General features: G+C 37.9%; 1 protein-coding gene across 6 annotated transcripts in view; it reads left to right on the top strand.

Annotated features, from left to right (window-relative positions):
* SOX6 (SRY-box transcription factor 6) overlaps positions 1–18,681 on the top strand; it is a 380,567-nt gene extending 361,886 nt beyond the window's left edge. For all 6 annotated transcript variants that reach the window (XM_063437585.1, XM_063437584.1, XM_063437583.1 and 3 more), the window contains 2 exons: positions 8,412–8,628; positions 11,038–18,681. In XM_063437585.1, coding sequence (XP_063293655.1) covers positions 8,412–8,628; positions 11,038–11,341 — 521 coding nt within the window. In that variant the 3' untranslated portion in view covers positions 11,342–18,681. The remainder of the gene's footprint in view (positions 1–8,411; positions 8,629–11,037) is intronic.
* Positions 18,682–26,793: the final 8,112 nt, after the last annotated feature.

Below are 26,793 nucleotides of genomic sequence, written 5' to 3' on the forward strand. Positions count from 1 at the left end.
ATCATTAATTATTTAGAATATTATTTTGCACTCTAGCAAATTATGTTAGTATATATATAGCAAAGTGTCCTGTGTTGTCAGGCGCTTAAAATAAATTATAACAAGTGCTTTTATAATGTAGCAGCTCTCACACAAAAAATAGGAACTCTCCAATCCTATCGTGATTACATGTGAAAACATACACTAATTTACATAACCAGTATGCAATAGTGAAGGTGTGTAGCGCTAAATGATATTAACTTACTCCACAGAAAATCCTTAAGTGTATGAAGGATATATAAACTGATCTGCAGTGTGCTGCTGGGAGCTTCTGTGCTGAGCTGCTACCCTGCGGATTCAGTTAGTATATATGTCTTATGTGTAAAAAGCAAAATGTTGCATTTAGCTAATTATTAGTTACTTACCAGACAGAACGTGTGATGTCCAGAGACCGTACATATTTAATCAATAGAATTCAAACTATGGTTATTGTAGTTCTGAAATTTCATTTCCGTTAAAGGATAACTGTAGTGTCAGGAAAACAAATCGGTTTTCCTGACACTATAGTACTCTGAGGGTGCCCCCACCCTCAGGGTCCCCCTCCCGTGTCGCTGAAGGGGATAAAACCCATTCAGCAGCTTACCTTATTCCAGCGCCGGGCACCCTTACCTCTCCTCCCCCGCCGAGGTCAGCTCCCCCGTCTGACGTCAGCGGAGCGGAATGCGCATGCGCAGCAGTGCCACGCGCGCATTCAAAGTGTCCATAGGAAAGCATTTTTCAATACTTTCCTTTGGACGCTCTGCGTGATGGAGGCATTAAATGCCTCCAGCGTCGCAGATGCGCCTCTAGTGGCTGTCTGGAAGACATCCACTAGAGGCTGGCTTAACCCCAAATGTAAACATAGTAGTTTCTCTGAAACTTCTATGTTTACATCAGGCAGGGTTAACCCTAGAGAGACCTGGCACCCAGACCACTTCATTGAGCTGAAGTGGTCTGGGTGACTATAGTGTCCCTTTAAATATATCAAGTAATCTCCCAGAGACTCCTATTATTACTTTCTGAGTTTCCTTGATGGTTTATGACACAGACTGTATACAAATTTAAAACATTAAAAAAGTCCTGGATTCCATGTTTTATCACTAAACAAACGATTACATTGAATCCTCGTATACTCAGCCATTCCTTTTATTGTTGTGAAATGAACAGCTTTATAGTGATTTACAAAACATTCACATTTTGTAGTTTGGCTTTTTAGTGATATTTGCGTCTGTTAAGTGGAAATGAAATATATACCATTTGTAACAGGGATGTTACCAGGTTCCAGAAAAGTGACATATCCCTTCCTTTAATGTCACATCTCCACATCCCTCATGCCTCCCAAGCATCCCGAATTCGGTGGGACAGTTCCGCCATCCCGCCTTACTTCCCTGGTGTCCTGCTTTTAGGGACACCTGACTTGTATTAATGATTCTAGCCAAAGGGCTTGTTCTCTATGTCGTCAATGTATCGATCACATAGGGTGAGGATGGTGAGTGTAGTTTGAACACTTACAACCCAGTTTAATAAGATTTCCAAATGATTCCATGCAATAAGAAAATCTTCCTAAGGATTTATCTACAAAATTCCCATAGACTTTTATGGTGACGTCTGTAGATAAATCACTTGGAATTTTTTCTTAAAGTATTGAATTATCTGAAAATCTGGTTAAATTGCGGTCTTTATGTTTTGCAAAGGTAGGTGTGTACTTTGCATGGACTTGTGACAATACCAATTACCTCAGTTGTTTTTAAGAACCATTTCAAGAACGCAGTACATGCTATTTTCCATGGGAGTTTCACTTGGTCCATTCTGGAAAGACAGTCTCATCACATTTGTTAGGCCCCAGGTAACTGTCCACATAAAACCTGAGCTAGGATTGCAATTAGATAATAAACCATCTATTCAGTGTGCATCATTTGAATTATTTTCCAAATTAAATGGATCATAGTTAAACCCAGTAACCAACGCTTGACCCTGACTGACAGCACTTTAGTAAACTGTACCCCAAAATAATAATTTGCCTTTTGAGAGTCATACTCCTGAGCAGTGCGTTCTATAAAGTTTTTCCTTTGTCCCCTTCCCCTTTCTATACCTCCAAAGTTTAAATTCTTAATTTCTATTACACCTGTTACGGCCCTCGACACCTGACAGGATGTGAAAGCGAGGTGCAGTAATTTGATAGTGATTATCTGCATTGATCCAAATTCAGTCTCCAGGTATATTATTTAATTTTCATTAATGTTTCAATAGTCACAGTGATTACAAAAGGACCGTAATTATGGCTTACACGTTGACACCTCCCAAAGGTGGAGGATAAAGAAATCTTCAGTGTGACAGTATCATTAATCATATCTATCTGCTGAATGAGATGCATCTCAAATATGGCATTTTAGCATATTTCCTTTCACAGAACAAACTAATTTATGTAAATAGCAACATATATGCAGAACTCAGTTGAAGATTTCTGTAATTGTTGGTGGGTTTCGTAGTAGAATGTTTTAGGTCTGTGAAAGCATAATGATCGCCTGTCAATATGCGTTTATAAAAGGCAAGAGTGCTGTAAATACTCATTACTTACACAAGGACAAGTTATTGAATTACAGGTGATTATACCCAATAGTGATGGGCTCCGGTTAATTTTAATGAAATATTTCTGGAAGAATGCTACTTTATGCTGGGAATCTGAGATATTGACAATGGAAGGTGCTTGGTCCAGAGCTGTACAGCTAAAGACTGCAAATGCTCATTAGATATTGTGCTCCTTGAACACTTCCCAATGAGCATGCAATCTACTCTAAATTATTCTTTATTAAAGTGGACAAGCCAGAACTAGACACAAGACAAAATCTTGCTGTACCTTCATTTTGTAGAGCTGACCAACCCCTTCAGGTTTTAGTGAATGTGTTCAAGAGCTCCAAAATGCAAATTAGAGGCGTTTAACTTGGCCTAAAATTTGTAGTTCCTTAGTCATTTTTGTCCTACATTACCACTTAGTAAAGAAACAACTTGGTGGTGGTATCATTAGAAGAAAAATGACAAAATCTCAATTTTAGCAAATAGGGCCTAATGGAGAGAGATTGCCAGTGACCACGATAAGTAGAACATTGGGATTGATTGTCAAGAAATTATAATTTAGGATAAGATCTAGAAGCTGTCACTACATGACTCCATAAACCCAGGTTAGAGTGGGAGAACAGCATATGCTTAGTTTAGCCATCTTGGACTCGTCAGAATGTAGGCTGGCTGGGAGGTGAACTCAGATACGACATAGTCTTCAACCTGTCATACATGATTAAGGCCTCAGGGCCAAAACGTTGTATCTTTTTCTATGTCCATTTGACTAAATAACCACTAATTTTTGTACGCTGCACTGTGATGCCTGTGGATCTCTCTTTATTGTCACATAAATGAAAGGTTTGTTTGCTCTGTAAAGCCCACAGTTTAGATTACATGAGACAAATTTGGACGCTAATACTGCTTTTCTCGTTTTGGCTAATCCCGTTTCCTGTCCCTAAGTGTTCAAGAAATTCATTAAAGCAAACTAGATGTGCAGTGCATTTCAGTTTGTTCTTTTTGTTTATTATCCAGGCATGTCAAACCATCCAGCCTCACACACGTTACTCACTCCAAGCGCTCAGCAGAACGGCAAATGGCTTCATTTCTAAATGTTAACTACTTTGTGAAATTCATAATATTTAATATATTTAGACAGAATGGAGTAATATGGCCATAATGAAAGGATTAGTAGATTTGCCAAAATATGCCAAAGTTATTTTAATTGAGTGCTACATATGTAAAATGTAGGCATTTTAATGCTTAAAATAGCATTTCTTCGCTGTGTAACTGTGGGTTGAGATGCCAAGTATGTGTAATGTTAACTAATAAATCCAAGTTATGAAGTCTGCAAACTCTGAAAGTAAAACAGTCAGTGATCGGCTGCTGTCATAGATCCTCCCCGATTTTGGCGATCGTCGGGTATTGGACAGACTGATAACGAATATTATAGATTTACTGTACTATAAAACTGATAAGGAAACGGCTCGGAGAAGCTGCATGAGAAGTTGATTTGTGAAGACAATTTTGGGTGGGCATGTAACACGTTGGATATGTCGTATTTTAATGGAATTATATGAAAAAGGAAATAGGACGTAATTACCTTTAATAATGTGTTAAGTACAGCCATTATTTATAATGTCTTAATTTCTAATATTTGTGATTCAGTATTGCCTCTAGTGAGCCAACGTCTTGCTTTTACAAAAGGCGTTGTGTATTTGTCAGGATTCCTCTTAAAATAGTGTCCCTCTGTGTAAACCATGTGCAGCTAATTGTTCACTCACATGCCAGTAAATGTTTCATCAAGTCATGGGGTGCGGATTAACGAGGGTCTGGGTGCTATATCCTAAATACCCATAATGGAGCTCAACACACAGAGATTTTCCTTCTGTACAGAATAGTGTGAATGGTCTCCAATCACATTCTTCAGGTTATATCCTAATGTTTAGGTTCTGTATCGCACATGTATCAAGAAGACATAGGGGCATTGATGAGGTGTAGATTAGTATAAACTCTACATTAATCCTTACCCTGTGCACAAAGGTCACTGCCACAACATGTGTGAAAAATACAGCTATTAAATTACACTACAAATTACTCAATTTGCTAAAGATTGAATAGAATACCGAACTTACCTACAATAGAACTAAATAACTGTTTTTTATCATTTTTATTTCAGTAGATCTACCTAGTTCCCTTTTAATTTTGCAACCTCAGCAATGCATAAACAATCTCAAGAATCCCAGAAGTTATTTAGATAATCAAGCGTTTTGCAATGAATCACTAAGTGCAAAGGAGAATGATACTTTAGATGATGCACCTTCTTCAATAATTAGAGATCACACAATAGTTTGAAAAAGATTTTTGTCTAACACCTTGTATTCCTTATTTTAAAAGAGGGTTAAGGAGGGACTTTGTCATGTCTACAACTTTTACAATTTCAAAATGTTTTCAATGACTTTAGACCTACACTATGTGTATTTGGTTTTCTACCCTACAAAAGAGGCACTAAAGTCATCCAGACCACTTCATCTCAATGGAGCAGTGAATACAATGCTTTCTCACATGGAAGCTTGAATGCACGTGTGGTGCTCGCTGTGCATGCGCGTCAAGTCCCCAATGCACCTCTATGAGGTGCATTAGAATGGACCATTGCGGAGGAGGCCATAACTTCTCAATGACGTTGCGAGAGACAGGGAGGTGAGCGGGGTCAAGGGAACCTTGGTGCTGGAAAAGGGTATGTAAAATTTTGACTTTATTAATAGTTGGTCAAACGGTGGGCTTTACTTAAGATAGGGACACTATAGATTTGTATTCTTATCACTGAAGTGTTCCTATACTTAATTAAGAAATATTTGTTTCCATCATTTTATGTTCAAGGAACTGAGTTTAAGGATATGTGGGGCTAAACACGAACTAATCACCATCCTGTCTTAAATGACTGTCTTCCCCTGCATCGAATCACACAACCAACCAGCCATCTAAGGGGAGAAGTAATTGGCTGTCTTTGCTTGTCTACAGATAAAGATAATTTATAATGAATTGCTATTTTATAAACATCAGTAGATTTATTGAGATACACAATGGTATATCCTTGTTCTCCCAACTTTATTCAGACATTCTTGCTTGGTGTTTGCTCTTGAGAAACCAAGATAAACATGTCACTGATGGCAGCAGGTACAATTTTCTTGTGAAAGAAATATTAAATAAAAAATGGACGAATTAGTTTTACAACTACCATAAATATAGTGAGGTCTGAGAAATGAACAGAGACACATGATCTAACCAGTAATCCCCAGAAACATTTTCCCTATGCCCATATTAAATAAATCCACGAGTCAGGGTTAATGAGCCTGGCTCCATTATTCGGGTGATATGTTCAAAGCAAAATTAGCAAGTTTGACACGTGTTATTGACACAAAACAAAATTGGCTTGACGTGTTTCTGTGTAGGTATGTGCCAGGAGATTTAAAGCCTGCCGACCATTATTACATTTAACAGAAATCAGTATTCTGATTCAAATTTTTAAGAACACAAAGTAAAGAAAGTATACATCCCCGACTTGCTTTCTAACCTTGACCTAAGACATTTTTTAGTTTTGGATAAATTGGTTGATCATGTAAATATTTCTACGACAAGCTAAGATGATTATTTTTCTATCCATCATGTACATTTTCTTCCCTTTCCAAGATGGTGTTGCTAAGAAAATGTTTAATTTGATAACCAATCATCCCCACGGAACCAGAAGGTTTCTCCCATGCTCTGGACTCATGTCACTAGCTGTTTTAAGGCAAGCAGTGTTAAACAGGAGCTGGCACACCCAAGTAGCCAAATAATATTAGTAAAAATAAAATTATACTGAAGTCTTCTGTGGTTATTTTTTAACAAACATCCTTTGCAGGCCAAGTATGTAAATGAGTTAACTCTCGCAATGCCATACGCACGGCACAAATATTAGATGCTCACGTGTGCACATGCATACCCAAGGCATTATGGGAAGCAGGAGATACAGCAACGCAGAAGTGCAGCAGTGGCAAGTACGTTTTTTACTTAGCCCTGCTGTCTTATTCCTTAAACACCAAAATGGCTTTTACTGGGGGAACTAACAGGAAACGGCCATTTAAACATGGATTGTTCTTCACAAATATTTTATCTTGATACTTTAATAGTATTGTTTTGTGGGTTTTTCATGGGTTATCATTTCTTGAAAAGAGGGAGATCCCTCTAGGATACATTTTGACTTTTAGTGCAGCCATTACATTACCATTGATGTTAAGTAAAGTATACCTCCAAATATTATTTCAATATAATTTTTTTTTTTTTTTAATACTGTGCTGTCACAAATATAATAATTAAAACAACAACTCTAAGGACTATAACCATGCTATAGCACTTATGATCTCTGGATTGCCCTAACGCCCCCATTATGAATTGTCAAAAAATGGTTTGACGTCTTACCTGGGGTCCAGCAGGCACTGTTGCTCTCTTTCACTACTAATTGTTGGGAAAATTGAGTGGTTATGGTGCCTGGAGTGGTTCTTTAACACATCATATTGTTCTGACATGTTTTAGGATCTTTTGACACATTAAATCATTTTCTACATATTTTCTGTAATTTATAAAAAAAAATAACCTTTTGTCAAAGTTAAGAAAAATGTTTAATAAATTTACAATTAATTCCATCAAGAAATATTTATGCAAAACTTCAGAATTGTTTATGCACTGCAGCCTTGTATATTGTAAAGAAACGCAATGTATATCGCAACCAAGATAATATCATTGTTTTAAACATATATATTCCCAACAGAGGAGCGTATCGTGTTCCGCATGGGCCTATTGATTTGAGATCAATAAAGATTTAATAACAATTGGTATTGCCAGTAAACATCCATTCATATTTAGACCTTTCCCTGATAGATAAAGAATGCTGCTGGGGAGAAAAGAAATAGCTGTTTGTCTAGCCTTGGTTTTGTCACTATTCAATTGAAAAACAAAAGAAGTTTGTGCCGCCTGCAATCCTATTTGTTTCTGTAACCCGAGTAATACAATACAGAAAGCTACACAAGTGGCTCACTGAGAAAGGTCGGATTAGCTTCTGCTGACAGTCTTTCTTTGTGAAACAGATGTTCAGATGCGTCAGCTTCACATGTATATGCTTCTGTACATCTCTGTCTATTTGTTAAACGTAGAAGCCTCAAGATGATTAACGCACAGCTAAGGTCGAGATAACATGATTCAGGATTAGTTAAAGTCCAGGACTTTATTCCAGACCAGATCCTTGTTGGTTACTGTGGATAATACATGTTAATGGTCTGTCAGTCACTGGACCAGGTGTAGAGAGCTCTGAATTCACCAACCAGCACCAAGACACTTTATCTATTTTTCGAGTGGTAGCGGAATTATTTTACCTCTTATTACCTTTGCTGACCGCACCAAATATTTCCTTCATATCCCAAAATGTATCAAGTTTATATAAAAGTATTGATGGAAGATAATTAATCTGACTATGCAGCAAAGTTCTAGATGTGGAGAAGACAGCAGGAATATCCATTGTTTTCATACCGATTGCACCATTTTTGGAACTTAGCCCCGCTTTACAAATACTCTGACATCTCCTTTATGAGCTGGTGTTCAGAGTGTCTGAAAAGGAGAGACTCTAAAAGCTTGACCTGTATAATAAAGTTTTTCATCATTGCTGTTGTTCTCTAATCATTATCGCATATTTATGGTGTTCACTACCTATTGCTGGTGTTCACTATTTTTCAGAGCATGGGGCTGTACTCCTGTTTCGTGTCAAACAAGTTTCGAAACTCATTATATCTCTGATTTTTTTGTAATAGGCTCTCGCTGGAAATCAATGTCCAACCAAGAAAAACAACCATACTATGAAGAACAAGCTCGACTTAGCAAGATCCACTTAGAGAAATATCCCAACTACAAGTACAAGCCTCGACCCAAACGTACCTGCATTGTCGATGGGAAGAAGCTTCGTATCGGGGAATACAAACAGCTCATGAGGTCTCGGAGACAAGAAATGAGACAATTCTTCACAGTGGGGTAAGTAAATAATGGAACCCTTCCCCCAATAGACTTACCCTGTGTACGGCAAGTAAATATATGGACTTACCCTGTGTACAGTAAGTGAATAATTCAACTTACCCTGTGTTCAGTAAGGGAATATATAGTTCAATTTGTGAGTCATGTGGAATGTTTGTGAATAGTGTTACAGACATTCTTATATTTCTGGTGTTTTAATCGTAAACTCAATTCCGAGGACTTCACTCACTCTAAATAGACACACGGCGTCCATTGAATCTCTGCTGTTAGAGATATGGATTTTATCCAAAGTTGGAGATAAAAAGTTATGATAACATGTAATCCGGGTAATAAAATCCAACCCTCAACATCTCACAACATCTGTAGATTTGCATGTAATGAAATCAAATTAACAAAACAGAAAACCGTGATGGGAAAAATAATAGTCAGTGTAAACGCTTCATCTGCTTTATTGCTGATTATAGCGCCATTCAGGGTGAAACTATTTTGCTGAATATGAGCCCCCAGCAGCTAATCCCCTCTGTGTAGTTTTCGACTAATGATGAAGCATTATCTTGAGCAGCACTGGACGGCTGAAAGTCTCAGCTGACCGAATTCAGCCAATCACAGTGCCCATTGCTGGTATGAATCAGTATGGCTAGAAGGAAGTGTGCAATCTCTGCCTTAGCCACACCTCCAGTGGGGTGGAGCTATAGGCTCATTTAGTGTCAAACTGTTCAAGAATGGTTTGACACTGAATGGAAAGACAGCACCAGGGGTCTCTAGACACTATAATCACTTCAATGAGATGAAATGATTAAACACTGAAAAAAGGGACAGGGCAAAGGGACACTGGACACTATAACCCCTTCAATGGGATGAAATGGTTCTAGTGCATACAGTGTCTGTTTAATGTAAGCAATGTGACAATCATCTCATTTTCATTGTTTCTGAATACTTCACTTTGCAGTTTGCCGTCGTTCTAATTTGAATGGGTGAATTGCCTCCTTTGTGTTTTGTCTATCCAGAAGTGTTACTCACATCCCAGGGGAAGTGATTCCTCTCTGAAACTCCATTTTGACAGGCTGAAAAAAAAATTATAACCAGCGATGCATTTTTATGTGACAGATTTACAGTGTCTGCCACGGTCAGACATCTTTGATGAAATTCGTGTTTCCTTTCAGATTAGTTACAGCTGAATTGTTAACGATCCTTGAAAAAAACAATAAAATTGACTTAAGTCAATTAGAAATATGATTGAAACACTAATTACAACATTTAAGAGCTTAGGGAGATTACGGGCATATTTAGTGCGCTATGTATGTCAGGGGGATAATACGGACTACTTCCTCTTATTTAGATCATATCATGAAAATAGGATTACAGTTCAAGAAATAATATTAATCCAAAATGGTTCATATTCAGCCACTCCGTTGTTTTGAATAAAATGTTTAGTAATGAAAACTGTGGCTTTATGATTTTATTGGCCTCGACACATGTTCTCGTGTCTAATAGAAATTTACCTGTCAAAGAACTTAATCTATTTATGTATTTAGAAAGTGTTTTAGCAGCCCCCCGTGGTTTCTATAAATTTTAATTATGTCCAAAGAGGCAAACAAATACAATACAGGAACAAGACTGCAACACTTAAAGGACCACTATAGTGCCAGGAAAACATACTCGTTTTCCTGGCACTATAGTGCCCGGAGAGTGCCCCCACCCTCAGGGTTCCCCTCCCGCCGGGCTCTGGGGAGAGGAAAGGGGTTAAAACTTACCTTTCTCCAGCGCCGGGCGGGGAGCTCTTCTCCTCCGATCCTCCTCCGATCCTCCCATTCGGCTGAATGCGCACGCGCGGCAAGAGCTGCGCGCGCATTCAGCCGGTCTTATAGGAAAGCATTATCAATGCTTTCCTATGGACGCTTGCGTGCTCTCACTGTGATTTTCACAGTGAGAATCACGCAAGCGCCTCTAGCGGCTGTCAGTGAGACAGCCACTAGAGGATTTGAGGGCTGGATTAACCCATTTATAAACATAGCAGTTTCTGCTATGTTTATAAAAAAATGGGTTAACCCTAGCTGGACCTGGCACCCAGACCACTTCATTAAGCTGAAGTGGTCTGGGTGCCTAGAGTGGTCCTTTAAACATTAGCAGTTATTTTAGGAATGGTTTGTAGATACGGAGAAGCAATTGCTAGAATATTTTCGGTTTTCTGGAAGATTCTTTCACAGTTGCAGAACTTTCATTAAGTGGAATTCTCATTGTTAATAGTGAGTACATTTTCTAAGTGAGCTGATAGATATAAGATGTGTTAGGAGCTGCAGTATAAATTGTAATATATATGTATGTGTTCCAGCAGTTAGTGTAGAGGTCACAGGTTTATAAAGACATCTAAGCACTGGAGTAAAACCTTCTCTTCTTTTTTCATCATAGGCAACAGCCTCAGATACCAATTAGTACGGCAGCTGGAGTCGTTTACCCTGGTGCTATTTCCATGGCAACCACCACACCGTCACCGCATATGACTTCAGACTGCTCCAGCACTTCAGCCAGCCCCGAGCCTAGTATTCCCGTCATACAGAGCACTTACGGAATGAAACTGGATGGTGGGAGTCTTGCAGGAAATGACTTGATGAATGGAGAGGATGAGATGGAGATGTTTGATGACTATGAAGATGAGCCTAAATCAGACTATAGCAGTGAAAATGAAGCCAATGAGGCTGTCAGTGCCAACTGAAGAATATTTCTGGACATTTATGGAAACAAAGGAGAATCTATGATATGTTGATGGAGTTTTGAAAAAAACGAACAAAAAAAAACAAGTTTTCAAAGAGCCTGCATGCGTATGTGGCTTTCACGAGTCCATCAGCAGAACTGTCTTAAATATTTCTTGATGTGTGAGACGGATTGACTTCCCCTAGGTTTTTTTCTTTCTTGGACTTTTTTTTATTTCAGGTGTAGACCTGTATAAAAAGATCATACATCTGGACTTAAAAAACTCAAACCCATAGCTGTCTTACAAATCTTACATTTTTGTGTGTTTTCATTTTTTTGATGCTGATAATAGAGTTTTTAAGTTACTGTTTATAGAAGGGGTTAAACATTCTCTCAGGTACGTAGTGCCAGCCAATGGGTTGTGAATGTGTTTTTATGCTATATCATTTTAGAAGGTAGATAGCGATTTTCTTTCTCTCGCTTTTTTAATTTACATATTGTGAATCCAGACATGTACACATCTGCATACCTAACTCTGTGTAACATCCCCAAATCATTTCCTCTACAAATCTGTCTTTTTATTATCTTATGTGCCAAATTCCATCATTCATAAGCTTAAGCAGTTGACGTCTTAAAAGAGAACCAGAAAAGTCATGGGCGGCACATGAAGATTGTGCTGGCCGTAGTCGTTGTTTTCTCGCATAGTGTGCATGATTTTAATATGCCTTTCATGGTACTCACAGTACAGATCATTGTAAAAAGTGAACTAATCAAGGTTACCAACTTTAGAACGCAAAACTAATGCTTTCTTAGTTGGGTTTATGTTGTATCTTTCACTCTTAGGAAGCGAGCAGTCACCAGTTCTAAATTTGTGTTGAATGTGCTGTTACGGCCATTAAGGTGAATAACACTTGTACTGAGTCTTAACAATTTTGTTCTTAATTTGATAAAACTCATTCCAGGATGCAAGGACCATTATATCTTGAAATCCTTGTACACCGCACTTGGGTAAAAATAATTTAAATCATTATTTGGCAGCAAGCGGAAGTTTTCTCCTGTTTAGATTTTACTTAACAATTATTTTTGTTGTCAGTGTTTCAGCCATATGGTTCCCTTACAGCATCCCATGCTTAAATGTGAAATTTTTGTAAAGGTAAGCGTGAAAATGGAGAGTTTTGCCCATCCTTAACACTTCTTTGTAAGCAAATTGAGCCAATTCTGTAGACCAAGCATTTGGGGCTATGATACAATTTGTATTTTGCTTACAAAAATGGAAAATGGGCAATGTGTCAATGGGTATGACCCTATGGCGATCCTTATGTTGATGGCGAGTTAATTCATGATGTTTCAAAAACAAGCTCACCTGCTCACTTTGCAAAACAATTCTAAAGTATCCAAAAATCACATCTTTACTTCATCAAAGACGCTAGACATGTGACACAGATAATGTACTCTAATAGTAGTGTCAAAAACTGGCAAAGACAAAATGTGAACGACCAAAGTGGACAATGAAGAGGCTTTTATAGTCTCTGTTTGGGATTACATCCTCTCCGCAGTTCACTTGTGACATCCCCATCATAGCGAAACCCTCTTACTGTCCGTAAATCTGAAAAGGTATTTTATGTAGGTCACTAAATTATCAACTTAGCATGCTCTCAAAAACAATTTATTACAAATATAACTCAGCGAAAAATGCATCACACACAATTAGGCATTTTTGCTGTCTCCTATAAAATTTTAATTTATGGACCCAAAATACACCCTTGTAGATGATTTTATTCCCTGGATATTATTAATATCAATAATATTTTGATGAACATAAAATTATTTTGGTAAACCCGCAGTCACATTATGTAGGGTTTTACTCAGTGTAGATAGTCCTGATTGTAATAACAGTCTTCAGTTCAACACTAAAACACAATATGATAATCATCGCTCTAACCATCAGAAGATAGTATATGTAAGCTGAATGGTTATTAATGGCATACACATCTTCGTTTGAGCTATAAATTAAGTGATTAACTATTTTAAGCATAGGATCCCAAGAATAAGACCTTGCTATACATATTATAATAATTATATATACAGATTTCACTGCGGATTTAGAGTATTAAGGTATCACCTAATCCCATTTTATAGCATTTTGGAATGATGACTGTAGACGAGTTGGACTGTTTTTCAAGTAAAAAACCTTCAGGAGAAAAAATGTAAGTGAAATTTTCAAGTAACGAAAAAACTCTTAAAAAGTTTTGTAGCTTCATATGAGGATAATACGAGATGCTGCAATATTCTTTTATTATAACACTAGAATTGCATCAACTGTATTTCTAGGTAGACAGACACCGAGTGAGGGAGCAGTTATTCAATAAACAACACACAATACTTTGATTTCCGCCGCTCCTCTGATTACGATTAGAAAAAATATAAAGAAAACATGCAGAATTTTTTTTTAGTATTTGAAAATTTACTGTCAGGCATAGCTAAAGACCCATTTCCCAAGCTTACTTAACACATTTATCACAAAAGGTTAATTATATACTCTTAACAAAAACAAATAAATTAAATTCAATTCAGCCATAAACAAACAAAAATCCCACCAAAGTCGCAAAAATATTTTAATTGGACTTTTCTACAACCGTAAGAATATCAAGATTACATGAAATTAACCCATTGTGTATAAAAACTGGTCAGTGAGAGTAGAACAAGCTATTTTTTGCAAATGTAAATTTGGATAAAACAGGAAACTCGTATTTGTTTCTAAGGAATAACAGACTTGCTTGCATGTGGTTGCATACAGAATATCTGGATTCATATATTTATTAAAGGCTTGCAGTCGCCTTTTAGCAAGCAGTGTAATACTATTTTGTTGCGATAACATTTTTTTATTTAGGGGAGGGGATTGGGGGCTGTGCAGGATTAGGCAAAATGTGGTAATGCCAGAATTTTGTATTACATAATTATTTTATGCGTAGACAAACATTTACATTATCAGTTCACCTTTTTATGACCATGGCAGAAAAGTAAAAACAAAATAAAAATGTAAAAAAAAAATAATAAATTAAATAAAATTAAAAAAACTAAAAATACATTTTTTTACAGGCTGGCAAAGAACAAAGAACTGTTCTTTTAAATCTGAAACTTGATTTTGCTTGTGCTATAGAAAAAACACACACAGATGTTTTTCTTCCCTAAGTGTTATAAGCACTGGATATAAATGGTATTTTTTATCACTTCTGACTAATGTGAAACTGTTGTACAAAAAAAAACAAAAAAAAAAACTACATGAACAAAAGTCGTCTGTTTAGACTCGTGTGGGTTTGCCTCACATTTGCCAGATTTGGTGTCTTGTTTTTTTTTTCACTTATTTATATAAAATACATGTTGGTTTTAACACTCTGTTTGAGCTACAGTCTGCGTCGGATTAACCCCTGAGTGCCCAGGGACAAGACAGTGGATTATTTGATGATGCACTGCACCCTCCGCAGGTTGCTTGAGCATTAACACTGTGTGACCAATCCATACCCTTTTTTGGAAGATGGCCCTTCCTTTAACCAGCAGACTAACAACTGTCTTAAACTGTCTAAAGCAAGATTAAAAAACAAGAAAACTAAAAAAAATTTAAAAAGGAATATTTTTAAATAGTATTACATAGCAGCATTGAAACCTTTATTTATTAGCCAGCACTGGCTCTAAAATAGAAATAAAATATAATATTAATATTAAAATGGAGACAATCAATAACTTGCCGTTTATAAATGGATCTTATTACAAAGTATGCTATGGGCAATACATCTCATTTTAGGAGTTTATTTTAACTTATGTAAATATAACCTGGGACATAGAATTTTTTTTTTATGCATTATTTATATATGTACGGATTGTGTGGTTTTCAGTATAAATTGACCCAAGCTTGCTGAACCTCTTGTCGGTGGGTCAGTTTTTGGTCAGTCGCTGAGGAAAAACTAGGTATCGCATTAAATATCCACTTGGTATTAAATCCATGTGATTTGAAATCACAGTCAAGCATATTCTTAACCCACTGCATGTCACATGCAGAGATTATTCCATGACTCTCCCCTGCACAAAGTAGAGGTATAAAAAAGAGTGGTATTAAATCCATGTTCCCCACAGCAAAGTGAAGATAGGAGTAGTTTCCTTCCTATAAAAATACCTATGGTGGTTGATGGAGCATTGTCATTTATGAAAAGATCAAAGATAATCAAAATTAGAGACATTTCTTTAAATTTGAACTTTTTAGTTAAGTGAATTCAAAATATTGCTTACTTAACGTGAAAATATCAATACTGGCATCACCATTTGACAGAACAGCAGTCCCATACACATTTCTTATCAATATTCTCTGTATTACAATCTCTTATTAAAGTGGAGAATACGTCCCGTGTAGAAACCCATTATCAGCGTCTTCACGATGTTTGTCAAATAATAATTCCCAGGCAAACAGTTTCAATAATGTGTATTAATAATAGAACCTTTTGGCGACGTTGAAGCGGTGGCTTAACTGGTTTATATCAAGCAAACGAGAGCAGTGGAAAGAGGTTCAGTGATTTGAAATCACAGTCAAGCATATTATTAACCCACTGCATGTCACATGCAGAGATTATCCCATGACTCTCCCCTGCACAAAGTAGAGGTATAAAAAAGAGTGGTGCACTTACAGAATATAGAGAGAATAACAAAGGATATTAAAGGGAAGCTGCATCGGAACTAGTTTTGTGCTGGATCTTTAAACACACAGGTTTACTGCGATGTCTTTCCATTTCAATCCTAAATCAATTTCAGACCGCTAACAATCTATAGGCAACATCTTTCTCCATTGTATCAGGTCATTTTTTATTATAACAACAATTTTATTCTTTGTAAAAAAGACTGCATATTTATATAGGGAGGACATTTGATTTAAGAATAAAAGCTATTTATTTTATGGGTTTTGGTAAGATACATTCTTAGTCTTTGGATGACAGGCTAGTCTTAAGCAGGGGTCATGCGTCTCAGAATTCATTGCTTGCCAGCGACAGAATTTTAGGAAAAATAATGATTTGAGGTAGGGGATTCTGCACATGTGGTTAAAAATATTATCTGTGCTTTCATGCCCCTTCAATGAAAATAGCTTCATGTTTTAATTTAGCCCTGCCGCCACTGAGCATCACATGTAACAAAAGAATACACAATTACAAACGTTTATTACTATAAAAGTACGACCCTGGTTGGATAATGGTCCTCATTGAATACTTTAACCAGATAATATATATATATATATTTTTTAGAATTGTAAAAATATTTGTATTTAGACAGTAACTGGTACTAAACATTTCACATAGTTAACATTGTATAGGATTTGTTACTTCTCTATGTCAAAAAATAAAGGTAAATTAAGAGCTTGACCTCTGAAGAGGTAATTAGTACAATACAATGTGTTGATATCCTCTCTGGTACTTACAGGGTTGACTATCCTATCAGTGACAAGTTAATTATTCTATTATTATATCATAGGGAGGGGCCCAACGCATTTCACAATGCAATGTATTCTTTAACTTCCAAATCAGGAGGGTTTAAAAGACAATTTTGATTAGAATGTGAAATAAAGAGTTTGAGGTCAAATGCAGTTGATGACAGTGTCTGTTGGAACCAGAAACTGGCCCTTAATATGACCATTGGTAACTATCAAATAATATTCTGACCTCAGTTTACAAAAAGCACTTGTTACATTTCATTTCAGTACTAACCTTCTTTTTTTTCTTTTTAGTCCATCGTTATGTAAAGTTTGTTTAAATGTTTTGTTTTATACTGAACCCTAGATTTTTTTTTATATAGTATCCCACATGTAACATTTTTTTAAATGTGTTAAATTTGACTGATCATCTCTTCGACGTACACAATGTTTGAATTGCTGTAGATTTATTCTAAGTTGAGTGACAAATGCAGAAATCGAACATGGCAATGTGGACGATGCCAAGCAATTTTGTGCGTTATGACGTAAGCTCTGGCTGAGAAGCGTGAGATAGGTACTTAGTGCTCATGCTGTATGGGAAGGTGCAAATATGTTACTGTGTTTTCTACACTTTTGCAGAATAGCTGGTGTGCATTGTCTGTCTGTCTTCATTTTCATCCATGTTCCGTTGTATTTCTTTCTTTTGTAAGAAAAAGAAAAGTGATTGTTTGTATCCCCTGGAATCTTTTTAGCAAAATGATATAAAAATGCTTAGCATTTATGTTTTTTACATTATTGTATTGTCATAAGCAAAAAAAAAAAAAAATAAGAGAAATGCATTAAGACAAGCTTCTAGCTGTTACTACACCCCATGGCATTGTAATATGTATGTGATGTATATTGTGAGATTGTACTCTATGTTAATTTAATCAGCACAATTCACTGACATGCTGGACTACATACAAGCTGCTCTTAGAACATGTAAAGTTTTTTTTTTCTTTTCATGCTGTTGGGGTAACCCAGACTGTTGTCGTTAACGTATCTTCAGTTTTTTTTTTTTTTAGTTTTTTTTTTTTTTTATAGAAACTATGAGGGTGTAGCTCACAAGACGCTAGGGCTGCAATCTTCCACACCCGCTAGCAGATTAAACTGGCAGGATTCATTTCATTTTGTAGAAATTGTATGTACAATGCAGGTACCCACCTAGGCCAACGGCTTATAAATATTTGGACGTTTAGAAAAAAAAAAAAAACAACACAAAAACACAGAAAAAAAAAAGAAACAAAACTAGTGTCTATTGCTGCTTTGAATATGTTTTAAAAGTCAGAAAATGTAAATAGTTTATTGGAAAAAAAAAAATCTTGTACAGTCCAGTGTAAAGTTTTTAACTGAACCTTAAAGTTGCCAACACGTGTTACACAATTTTCTCTTGATACAGTACAAATACCTGTTTGCTAAGGATAAAGATTTAATAAATCTAATTGGAAATGAAAATAATATTGTTATCCTAAACTTTGCTTCATTGCATAATCAGATGATTGCGTCCTGTTGTGCAGTATTAACGTGAGGTAATATGAATGATCTCTTGGTGGTATTTTCAACGGGCCTTATCTGCCTCTGCCTCAGTAATAATCGGACAAGGCAAATAACTGAAAGACATGCTGATGGGTTTAGGTACATTGTGTACATGCATATTGTACATGGTGCTTTCTTAATATTTTTCTTTGTGCAATGTAAGGATGATGCTAAAATGCTAAGATAGGAGGGTGATGTTCCGCGGGGGAGTGGCTGTAAGACTGCCTATTTATGCTAATTTACCTCAAGACTGTCCTCTATACCCTTAATCGATTCACCATCACTCCATCTTTTGTACTGCTGTTCACACTCACAAATTAAAGATCCATTTTGTTTTATGACACCTGTCTGTGGCGTTCTTCGTAAAATTCAAACAAATAGCAAAGTTTTGTAATTTTTTTTCTTAATAAAGCTAGATTTTCGCTTTACCATTTTTTTTTTATAATCTGCCAACTTTTCATGGCAAGATTATTAGTTAAATACTATGTATAAATATTCATATCAAAAAATGAGAAAATTATGGGGAAAAACATTTTCTAAAATCTCAAAACTAGTCCTGATTTATCAAAGTGTTTTAAATGGTTTTACAGGTGTATTTTATAGCCTTTCAATTTTATCTGAGGGCCGGGATGGGAATCGAAACTTTGAGCAAAGATTAAAAAAAAAAAAAAAAAAAAAAACAACCTAAAAAATAAATGTAAGCTTTAATCTCACAGCACAAAATCCATTATAGCACAAACATGTAACTCACAGCACCCATCTCACAGTTAGAATTAATATTTGTCCATTCATCAGCATTTTAAGCATTCAGCAAATCATACTTCAACATGGCATTTGGACGAATCACAAATCAAACTAGATGAACAATGGACAAGCCATTTTATTTAATAAATATATAAAACAGCGCTGCTTTTAGAGAATATATAAAGTAAGTGCCCAGAATATGGAGTGGCCATGCTGTCATAACGGTTATAAATGATTAAGTATCAGATATATGGGTATAATTTTTTCCGCCTATAATGAGGTTATGGCTCTGCATGGCCACCTACAAATATGCTCAGCACTGTTCAGCATAATTTGTGTGGGTGGTGGTTAAGTGTAGTGTGTGTGAGAAAGTGTGTGGTGGCTGACTGTTTTGTGTGGGAAAACTGAGTGTTCTATGTGTATGGGGGGGTGGGAGGGCTGACTGTGGCTGACTGTTATGGTTGAGTTTTACATAGTTACATAGCTGAAAAAAGACTTGCGTCCATCAAGTTCAGCCTTCCTCACATTTGTTTTTTGCTGTTGATCCAAAAGAAGGCAAAAAACCCAGTTTGAAGCACAATTTTTCAACAAGCTAGGAAAAAAAATCCTTCTTGACCCCAGAATGGCAGTCAGATTTATCCTTGGATCAAGCAGTTATTACCCTACATTGAACAATTATATCCTTGACTATTCTGTTTTTGCAAGTATGCATCTAGTAGCTGTTTGAACATCTGTATGGACTCTGATAAAACCACTTCTTCAGGCAGAGAATTCCACATCCTTATTGTTCTTACAGTAAAAAAAAAAACCCTTTCCTTTGCCTTAGAGTTTTGTGTGTGTTGTGACTGATTGTACCCCTTCTCCTGCTTACCAATGGGCAGGAGGTTGTGTTATCCCTGGTGGTCATCTAGGGGGGCATTCTAGCCTGGAATCGCTGGCGGTACGGTGGAAGAGCATGTGGACTGCACCTCTATTGGGTCAGATAATTTTAAAGCTCTCTGATGGTCCCAGCACTCCGTCAGTGACTCAACAATTGGGCTCTGTTTTATATTATCTTTTGTCAGTGCAAGTTGCAATAGATAGGTGATGGATGCAGATACAGATATCCTATTTTCTAGCACCCTTTTCTGTTTACGAGCATGGTGTGAGACTCCCCAATAACTAGGTCCAACCCTCTAAGTGCCTCAGATGTTCATTTTTAATCCATGTAAGTGATGAATTGTTATTAAAGTATCTTCAGAACTGATAAACAGTAAAAACATTGACCCAGCTACCAAGCTATACATTTCACTATCGTCAATAATCATGTCTAATACAGCTATATAGCTAAAAGTTCTATTCAACAGCAATGCCTGGATTTAAATTCATCAAACATGTGAAATAAAACATCCAATAAGTATTTCCTCTTGCACAATCTGAAGACACGCTCGTTCCTTGGAATGGTTTGTTAGGACATGCTCCAGTTTATTAAATTACTCCCTTGAGCAAAGGTGTGAATCTGGCTATGGGGGTGTGCATTTACCTGAAATTATTTTACAGGTCGTATACATTCTTCTCTGCTTTTAATTGTTGTTGTTTTTTTTCTTTTTGTAAATCAAAAATGTCTTAGTGGCCACATTACAGCAAGATAATTTGCCTACATTCAATAGTCAAAGAAGGCTATTATGCACAATGACAAATATACAGTCAAGTTCAATGTTGTGCTTCCTGAATCTATATTCCTCTCCTCTTAATTATTCAAGGTGTTACAAGCAGTCATACAATAATAACTCAATGTAATTGTTAATTCAGTTTAATTAAGTTCCTGTTCTAATTTTATTTTCTTAATTGGTTACTAAGAAACAAAAAAAGGGGGGGGGGAGGGCTATTACACTGGTAACAACCACCCTGGCAATATTGAAACAAATTAACATTGTACACCAAAAATGTCCCCCATCCAGTGGCCGAACTACCACGGCCGCAGGGGTCACAGCTACGACCAGGCTCATCACTTCAGGGGGCCCGGCCACCCTGTGCCAGGGGTGCCTTCTATCATTGTGGTGTGGCCCCGGCCGCGCAGACCGCCAGGGCCGCATAGAAGGGGCCCGTCAGGTTGCCCATGTTCTTGGGGCCACCCAATGGCAATGTATTTCCTGGGGCCCGGTCAGAGTTGCGGTGCTTTTAGAGAGCGACCGAGCACCATGGATGATGTCAGAGCTGGGAGGAAGCCGTCACTTCCTTCCAGTTAACAGAGCCGCACAAAAGGAGAGCGCCGGGGAAGAAGAGGAGGGAGTCAGAGTGGGAATTCTGACTCCCATCAGCCACTAACCCCAGGTAAGTCACCCTCCTGCACCTAAGAGGTAAGAAACAGGAGGGTGATAAAAATGTTTTACAGTTTGCACGTGTGTGTGGGCTGTATCTGTGTGCCTGTATGTGTATCTGTCTGTATATCTGTCTGTATGTGTGTGTGTGTCTGCATGTGTGTCTGTATGTCTGCATGTGGGTCTGTATGTGTATTTGTCTGTGTGTATGCCTGCATGTATGTCTGTATGTGTATCTGTTTGTCTGCATGTATGTCTGTATGTGTATTTGTTTGTCTGTATGGGTGTCTGTGTGTATGTATGTGTATCTGTTTTTCTGCACATCTGTCTGTATGTGTATCTGTTTGCATGTGTATAAGCATGTGTGTCAGTGTGTGCCCCTATGTATGTGTGTGTTAATGTTTGTATATGTAAGAGTGTCATTTTGTGTATCTGAATGTTTGTTATTATATGTGTCTGTGTATCTACATGGGTGTCTATATGTGTATCTGTCTGTATGTGTATCCGCATGTATGTCTGTGTGTGTATCTGTCTGTATGTGTGCCTGTGTACCCACGTGTGTCAGTGTGTGTCTGTGTATCTGTATGTGTGTCACTGTTTATATCTGTAGAAGTCTCATTCTGTGTATCTGAATGTGTGTAATTCTGTGTGTCCGTGTATCAGCATGTGTTATATTGTGTAGCTCTACATGTATGTTAGTGTGTATGTCTGTTTATCTGTATGTGTGTCTGGGGGGGCCGGGCCCTGTGGTTTCTAGTTATGCCTCTTCCCTCATCACCTTCAATCCACAAGACCTCTTCCCAAGTTGTTAGTGGAGCGGACCCTGGGTTTTTGCGCAGGAAGAAGCTATCACTGTAGCAGTGTTTGGAAGTCAACTCCATAGATACCATCCACTGAATCCAAATCTTTAGGTACGTTTGGCTGTGTCCCAAGGATCCAAAAATTAGGTCCTCTACAGAGCGCAGTTCCTCCATGCTCTGAAACCACACCCAGTGGGACAGTCAGTTTGCAGTATTAGTCCATTTGCCACATTCAATATGCTGGTTGTCATCGATTTCTTGTAAGTAGAGGTTCAAATGCCGGATGGCATAGGGGTGGATTATCTGTACATTTTTTTAATGATGGTGTAAATTGTCGTCCAGAAGGGCTGAATCAGCAGGCAGCCCCACTATATGTGAAAAAAAGAACTTTTGTGTTGTGGCAATGTCAACATTGATCTGATGTCATGGGATGGATATTGTGAAGGAGTTGTGGGGTTTTGACCACAGTGAGGAAATCTCGTATGCTGAAATTTGCATGCTGTTGCCCAGTGATGAGTCAGATCACAAATTTTCCACCACTGGATAGACATTAAGGTAACTCCAAGGCCTCCCCCACCATCCAAAGACACTGGGTGGCAGTGTATTGGCCTGTCTTTGTAGGGTGGAATAAAGATTTGAGATCCAGTGCTTCAAAAACAAAAAGATAAAAAGATAACTAAATTGCGTTTAAAGACTAAATAAAGGTTCACAGTTAAAAAAAAAAAAAATGGTTAATGTTGTGACTGTGTTTGCATCAGCATTTCTCAATGTTAATCGCCAAGCAAGAGTCCGACAAATCCTCCACTCCAGCAATGCTTAGCTCAGAGTACCTGTAAAAGCCCGTCTTCCTGGCTCGCAATGAACTATATGGGGAGGGAGGAGAAGTGAGGGAAGGTACAGGTGATATTTAGTTACTGGTTTCAGCTAGGTAACTATGGTTATGTATGTGGATATTATGCCCACTTACAGTCATTTCTACATGCTGCTTTCACTCTGGGAATCTGCAGTGCCAACGAATGCAAATACCTATGAACAGGATATTTAACCATAATACATGAGGAATGGAGATTCTATGCATTTCCATAATTGTGTTTTTAGGTATCCTTGAAGGACAATCTCAAAATAAAATTACAACTGATAAAGGTATATGAATTATATAGATAATAGATAATGTAATTCCAAGGAAGGGAATCTATAAACAAATATTATAATTAACTGTAACAAACTGTAAATAAACAAAATTAACAAGATTTTAGTTTTAGTGTGAGAACTCACGGACAGGGTACACAAAGATGTTAAGCAACTAAATAAAGAGAATACCCGCTCCTCCTTTTCCAGACGGTAGACGCTCTTACAACAAATCTCAAGCATCTTTGACCGGCCTCAATTTATATACGATTAGCCACCTGCAAGTTATACTCTTTCTTGGAAAGTGCTGTCACAGGCAGTCTGTGGTGGTTTTTACCAGATTTTCATGAGCCCCGTCAGGGATGGATAAATAGATTGGCTAACATTAGCCTTAGGTGTGCGTGCTGCATTAGAAGATTATATTGGGCAGAATTTTTTGTGGGCTGATCTTCCTACTTCAGCTTACAAGTGCCCCTTAAATCCTGCTATATGGTATGGCCATAGCCTTTTTGTCAATGGGCATGGAAAGATGATAACAATTTAGCTGCCAGGTTGTTAATATTAGTTTAAGATTAATTTGAAAGTTATTAACTAAAGGGACACTATAGCTACCAAAACAACTACAGCTGAATGTATAGTGTACAGCTTAATGAAGTGGCTCCGGTGTCTATAGCCTGTCCTGCTTACTGAGCGTTGTAAATGCTGCCTTTTCAGAGAAAAGGCAATGTTTACATTACTGCCTAGAAACACCTTTAATTGCAGTCACTCAGACGGCCGCTAGAGGTGCTTCCTGTCTCAGTGCTGCACTGTGTGCAGCAATTGTTTCAATGCATCTCTATGAGAAGATGCTGATTGGCACTATCATGAAATGCATATAACTTGGTGAACTGGTTTCAACATGTCTTTATTACCAAGCTTAACTAGAGGCGAGATACCACCTTCAGCAGAAGTCATTGTATTTGAATACAGACAGATAGTTCCCCAGCCACCTCATGCCCCACCCCCTTTCTGTGATGTCACTCAGGCTCTCATAACAGGTACAGAGCGACGATTGGCTAAAATCACCAAGATTGATGATTGTGACAGAGCTCATGTACTCCGACCGAGCACCTCTGCCCAATCCGCTTCCTAGCTGTTGGGGAGGGGACCTGGAGTGCTTCAACCCCAGTTGCTGAGGCTTGACTGGGGTCTCTCTGTAGCTTTTCCACCCGACCAGGCTGCAGCTCTACTTCCAGGCAGGTATCGTCCCCTCTGCCTATTCCTCTGAAACCCTTCTTCCAGGCAGGTATCGTCCCCTCTGCCTTTTCCTCTGAAACCCTTCTTCCAGGCAGGTATCGTTCCCTCTGCCTATTCCGCTGCAGCTTTCCTTCCAAGCAGGTATTGTCCCTTCTGCCTATTCCTATGCAGCTCTGCTTATAGTGCTTGCTATTGTCTTTATAAAAGGACTTGCGTCTCTCAGGTTTAGCTCTTTTGATTCTTCCTAGGGCTAGAGGTATCGTGCTAACAGGTACGACAGAACTGGGACTGGGATTCCTAAAAATCCACACAGGACACCCAATTTCGTAAAGGGACACTATAGTCACCAGAACAACTACAGCTTATTGAATTTGTTCTAGTGAGTAGAATTCTTACCTTCAGGCTTTTTGCTGTAAACACTGTCTTTTCAGAGAAAATGCAGTCTTTACATTACAGCCTAGTGATAACTTCACTGGCCACTCCTTAGATGGCTGTTAGAGATCCTTCCTGTGTCATGGCTGCCCAAAATGCATCCAAACATTCAGTGTCTCCTCCCTCTGCATGCAGACACTGAACTTTCTTCATAGAGATTCATTGATTCAATTCATCTCTATGAGGAGATGCTGATTGGCCAGGTTTGTGTTTAAATCATGCTGGTTCTGCCCCTGATCTGCCTCCTTGTCAACCTCAGCCAATCCTATGGGGAAGCATTGTGATTGGATCAGGCTACCACTTCTGATGATGTCAGCAGGCAGATCAAAAGGAAACAGTGACAAAGCCAGCAGCTTCAGACTTGAATACAAGTAAGATTTACTATTTTTAGGGAGGCATGAGGGGACCAGGGCGGCTAGGTGGTGGTTTTAACCCTTTAGGGTCAGGAATACATGTTTGTGTTTCTGACCATATAGTGCTCCTTTAAGGAACTAACATACAATAGTTTATTTTAATTCGGAACAAGCCCATATGCTCATTACATAAAGCTGTGGCAAACATAACAAAATCCAAATAACCAAAACAAGTCACAAAATATACAGTAAATTATAATAGCATAATAACATATTTATAAAGGGATGGGGAAGACAATAACCAACACAAAATATCACTCGTGCCTGCAGAATTAGCAATATGCAAATCTACCTGAATATGCAAATTTACAAGCCTTGCTGCTCACGTAGTGCATATTGCTGTTGCTACCAACAGTTGGTGCTGCACAGATTCCACAGCCAAATCCACCTACTTGGCAGCAAGCATCAACAGAACAGGAGAGCACACAAAACATAGAACAATAAAACAACAATACTCACCCTGCACTTATAATGGGTACAGGGTGACTTACATAAAGTGTCCGTATGAAACCCCAGGTGATGGTGACTACCATCACAATTATCTCAGCAATGGAGGCAGGGCCATCCGTGGCGAGACTGGCAAGGCAATAGTGAAGAGGTAAATTTAAAACCCTTTTACCACAGAGATGGGGGCCGGGCACCTAAATATCTATTCCAGCACTATACTATTCCATTAATTTTGCTATTGTTCATTGGTGAATGGTTATTTGCAATGCCTCTTAAACAATTTAAATAAAAGCTATGGTCATTATATATTTTTACAGTCTTATTGTGTATTGTTGTAAACGTCTTCATTTATTTCATATTTATGTTATTGAGTGACCATGCAAGTGGGAGGGATCTGTCAGAAGGTGTGGACTGTGTTGGTAAATGGTACCTATCACAACAGATGTAGTTATTGGGTCAACTTTTAGGCATCAATTTTATATGGTTTTATAAACTTTTCAAAATATTTTTTCAGAATCTTTTTTCAAAATATTAAAATACCAAAACTACATACTGTATATACTCGAGTATAAGCCGACCCGAATATAAGCCAAGGCACCTAATTCTACCTAACAAAACTGGGAAAACGTATTGACTCGAGAATAAGCCTAGGGTGGGAAATGCAGCAGCTATTGGTATCAAAATGCAATGCAAAACTTCAGATTATCCCATGACTAATGGGAGTTACAGTCACATTACAGACTTTGTATTACAGACAGAATTTGCTGATTTTTTTCTCCCCCCCCCCACCTCCTTAGTGGTCCTTTCCCCCTTCTCCCCCCTAGGGCGCCATATAGGAGCCCTGCCCTTTAAATGAGATTACAGGGAGGGAGGGGTGGGAAGAAGAGATTACAGGGAGGGGGGAGAAGAGATTACAAGGAGGGGGGAGAAGAGATTACAGGGAGGGAGGG

This window comes from Pelobates fuscus, chromosome 12 (genome assembly GCF_036172605.1).
Source record: "Pelobates fuscus isolate aPelFus1 chromosome 12, aPelFus1.pri, whole genome shotgun sequence".
In the NCBI taxonomy this organism is placed as follows: Eukaryota; Metazoa; Chordata; class Amphibia; order Anura; family Pelobatidae; genus Pelobates; species Pelobates fuscus.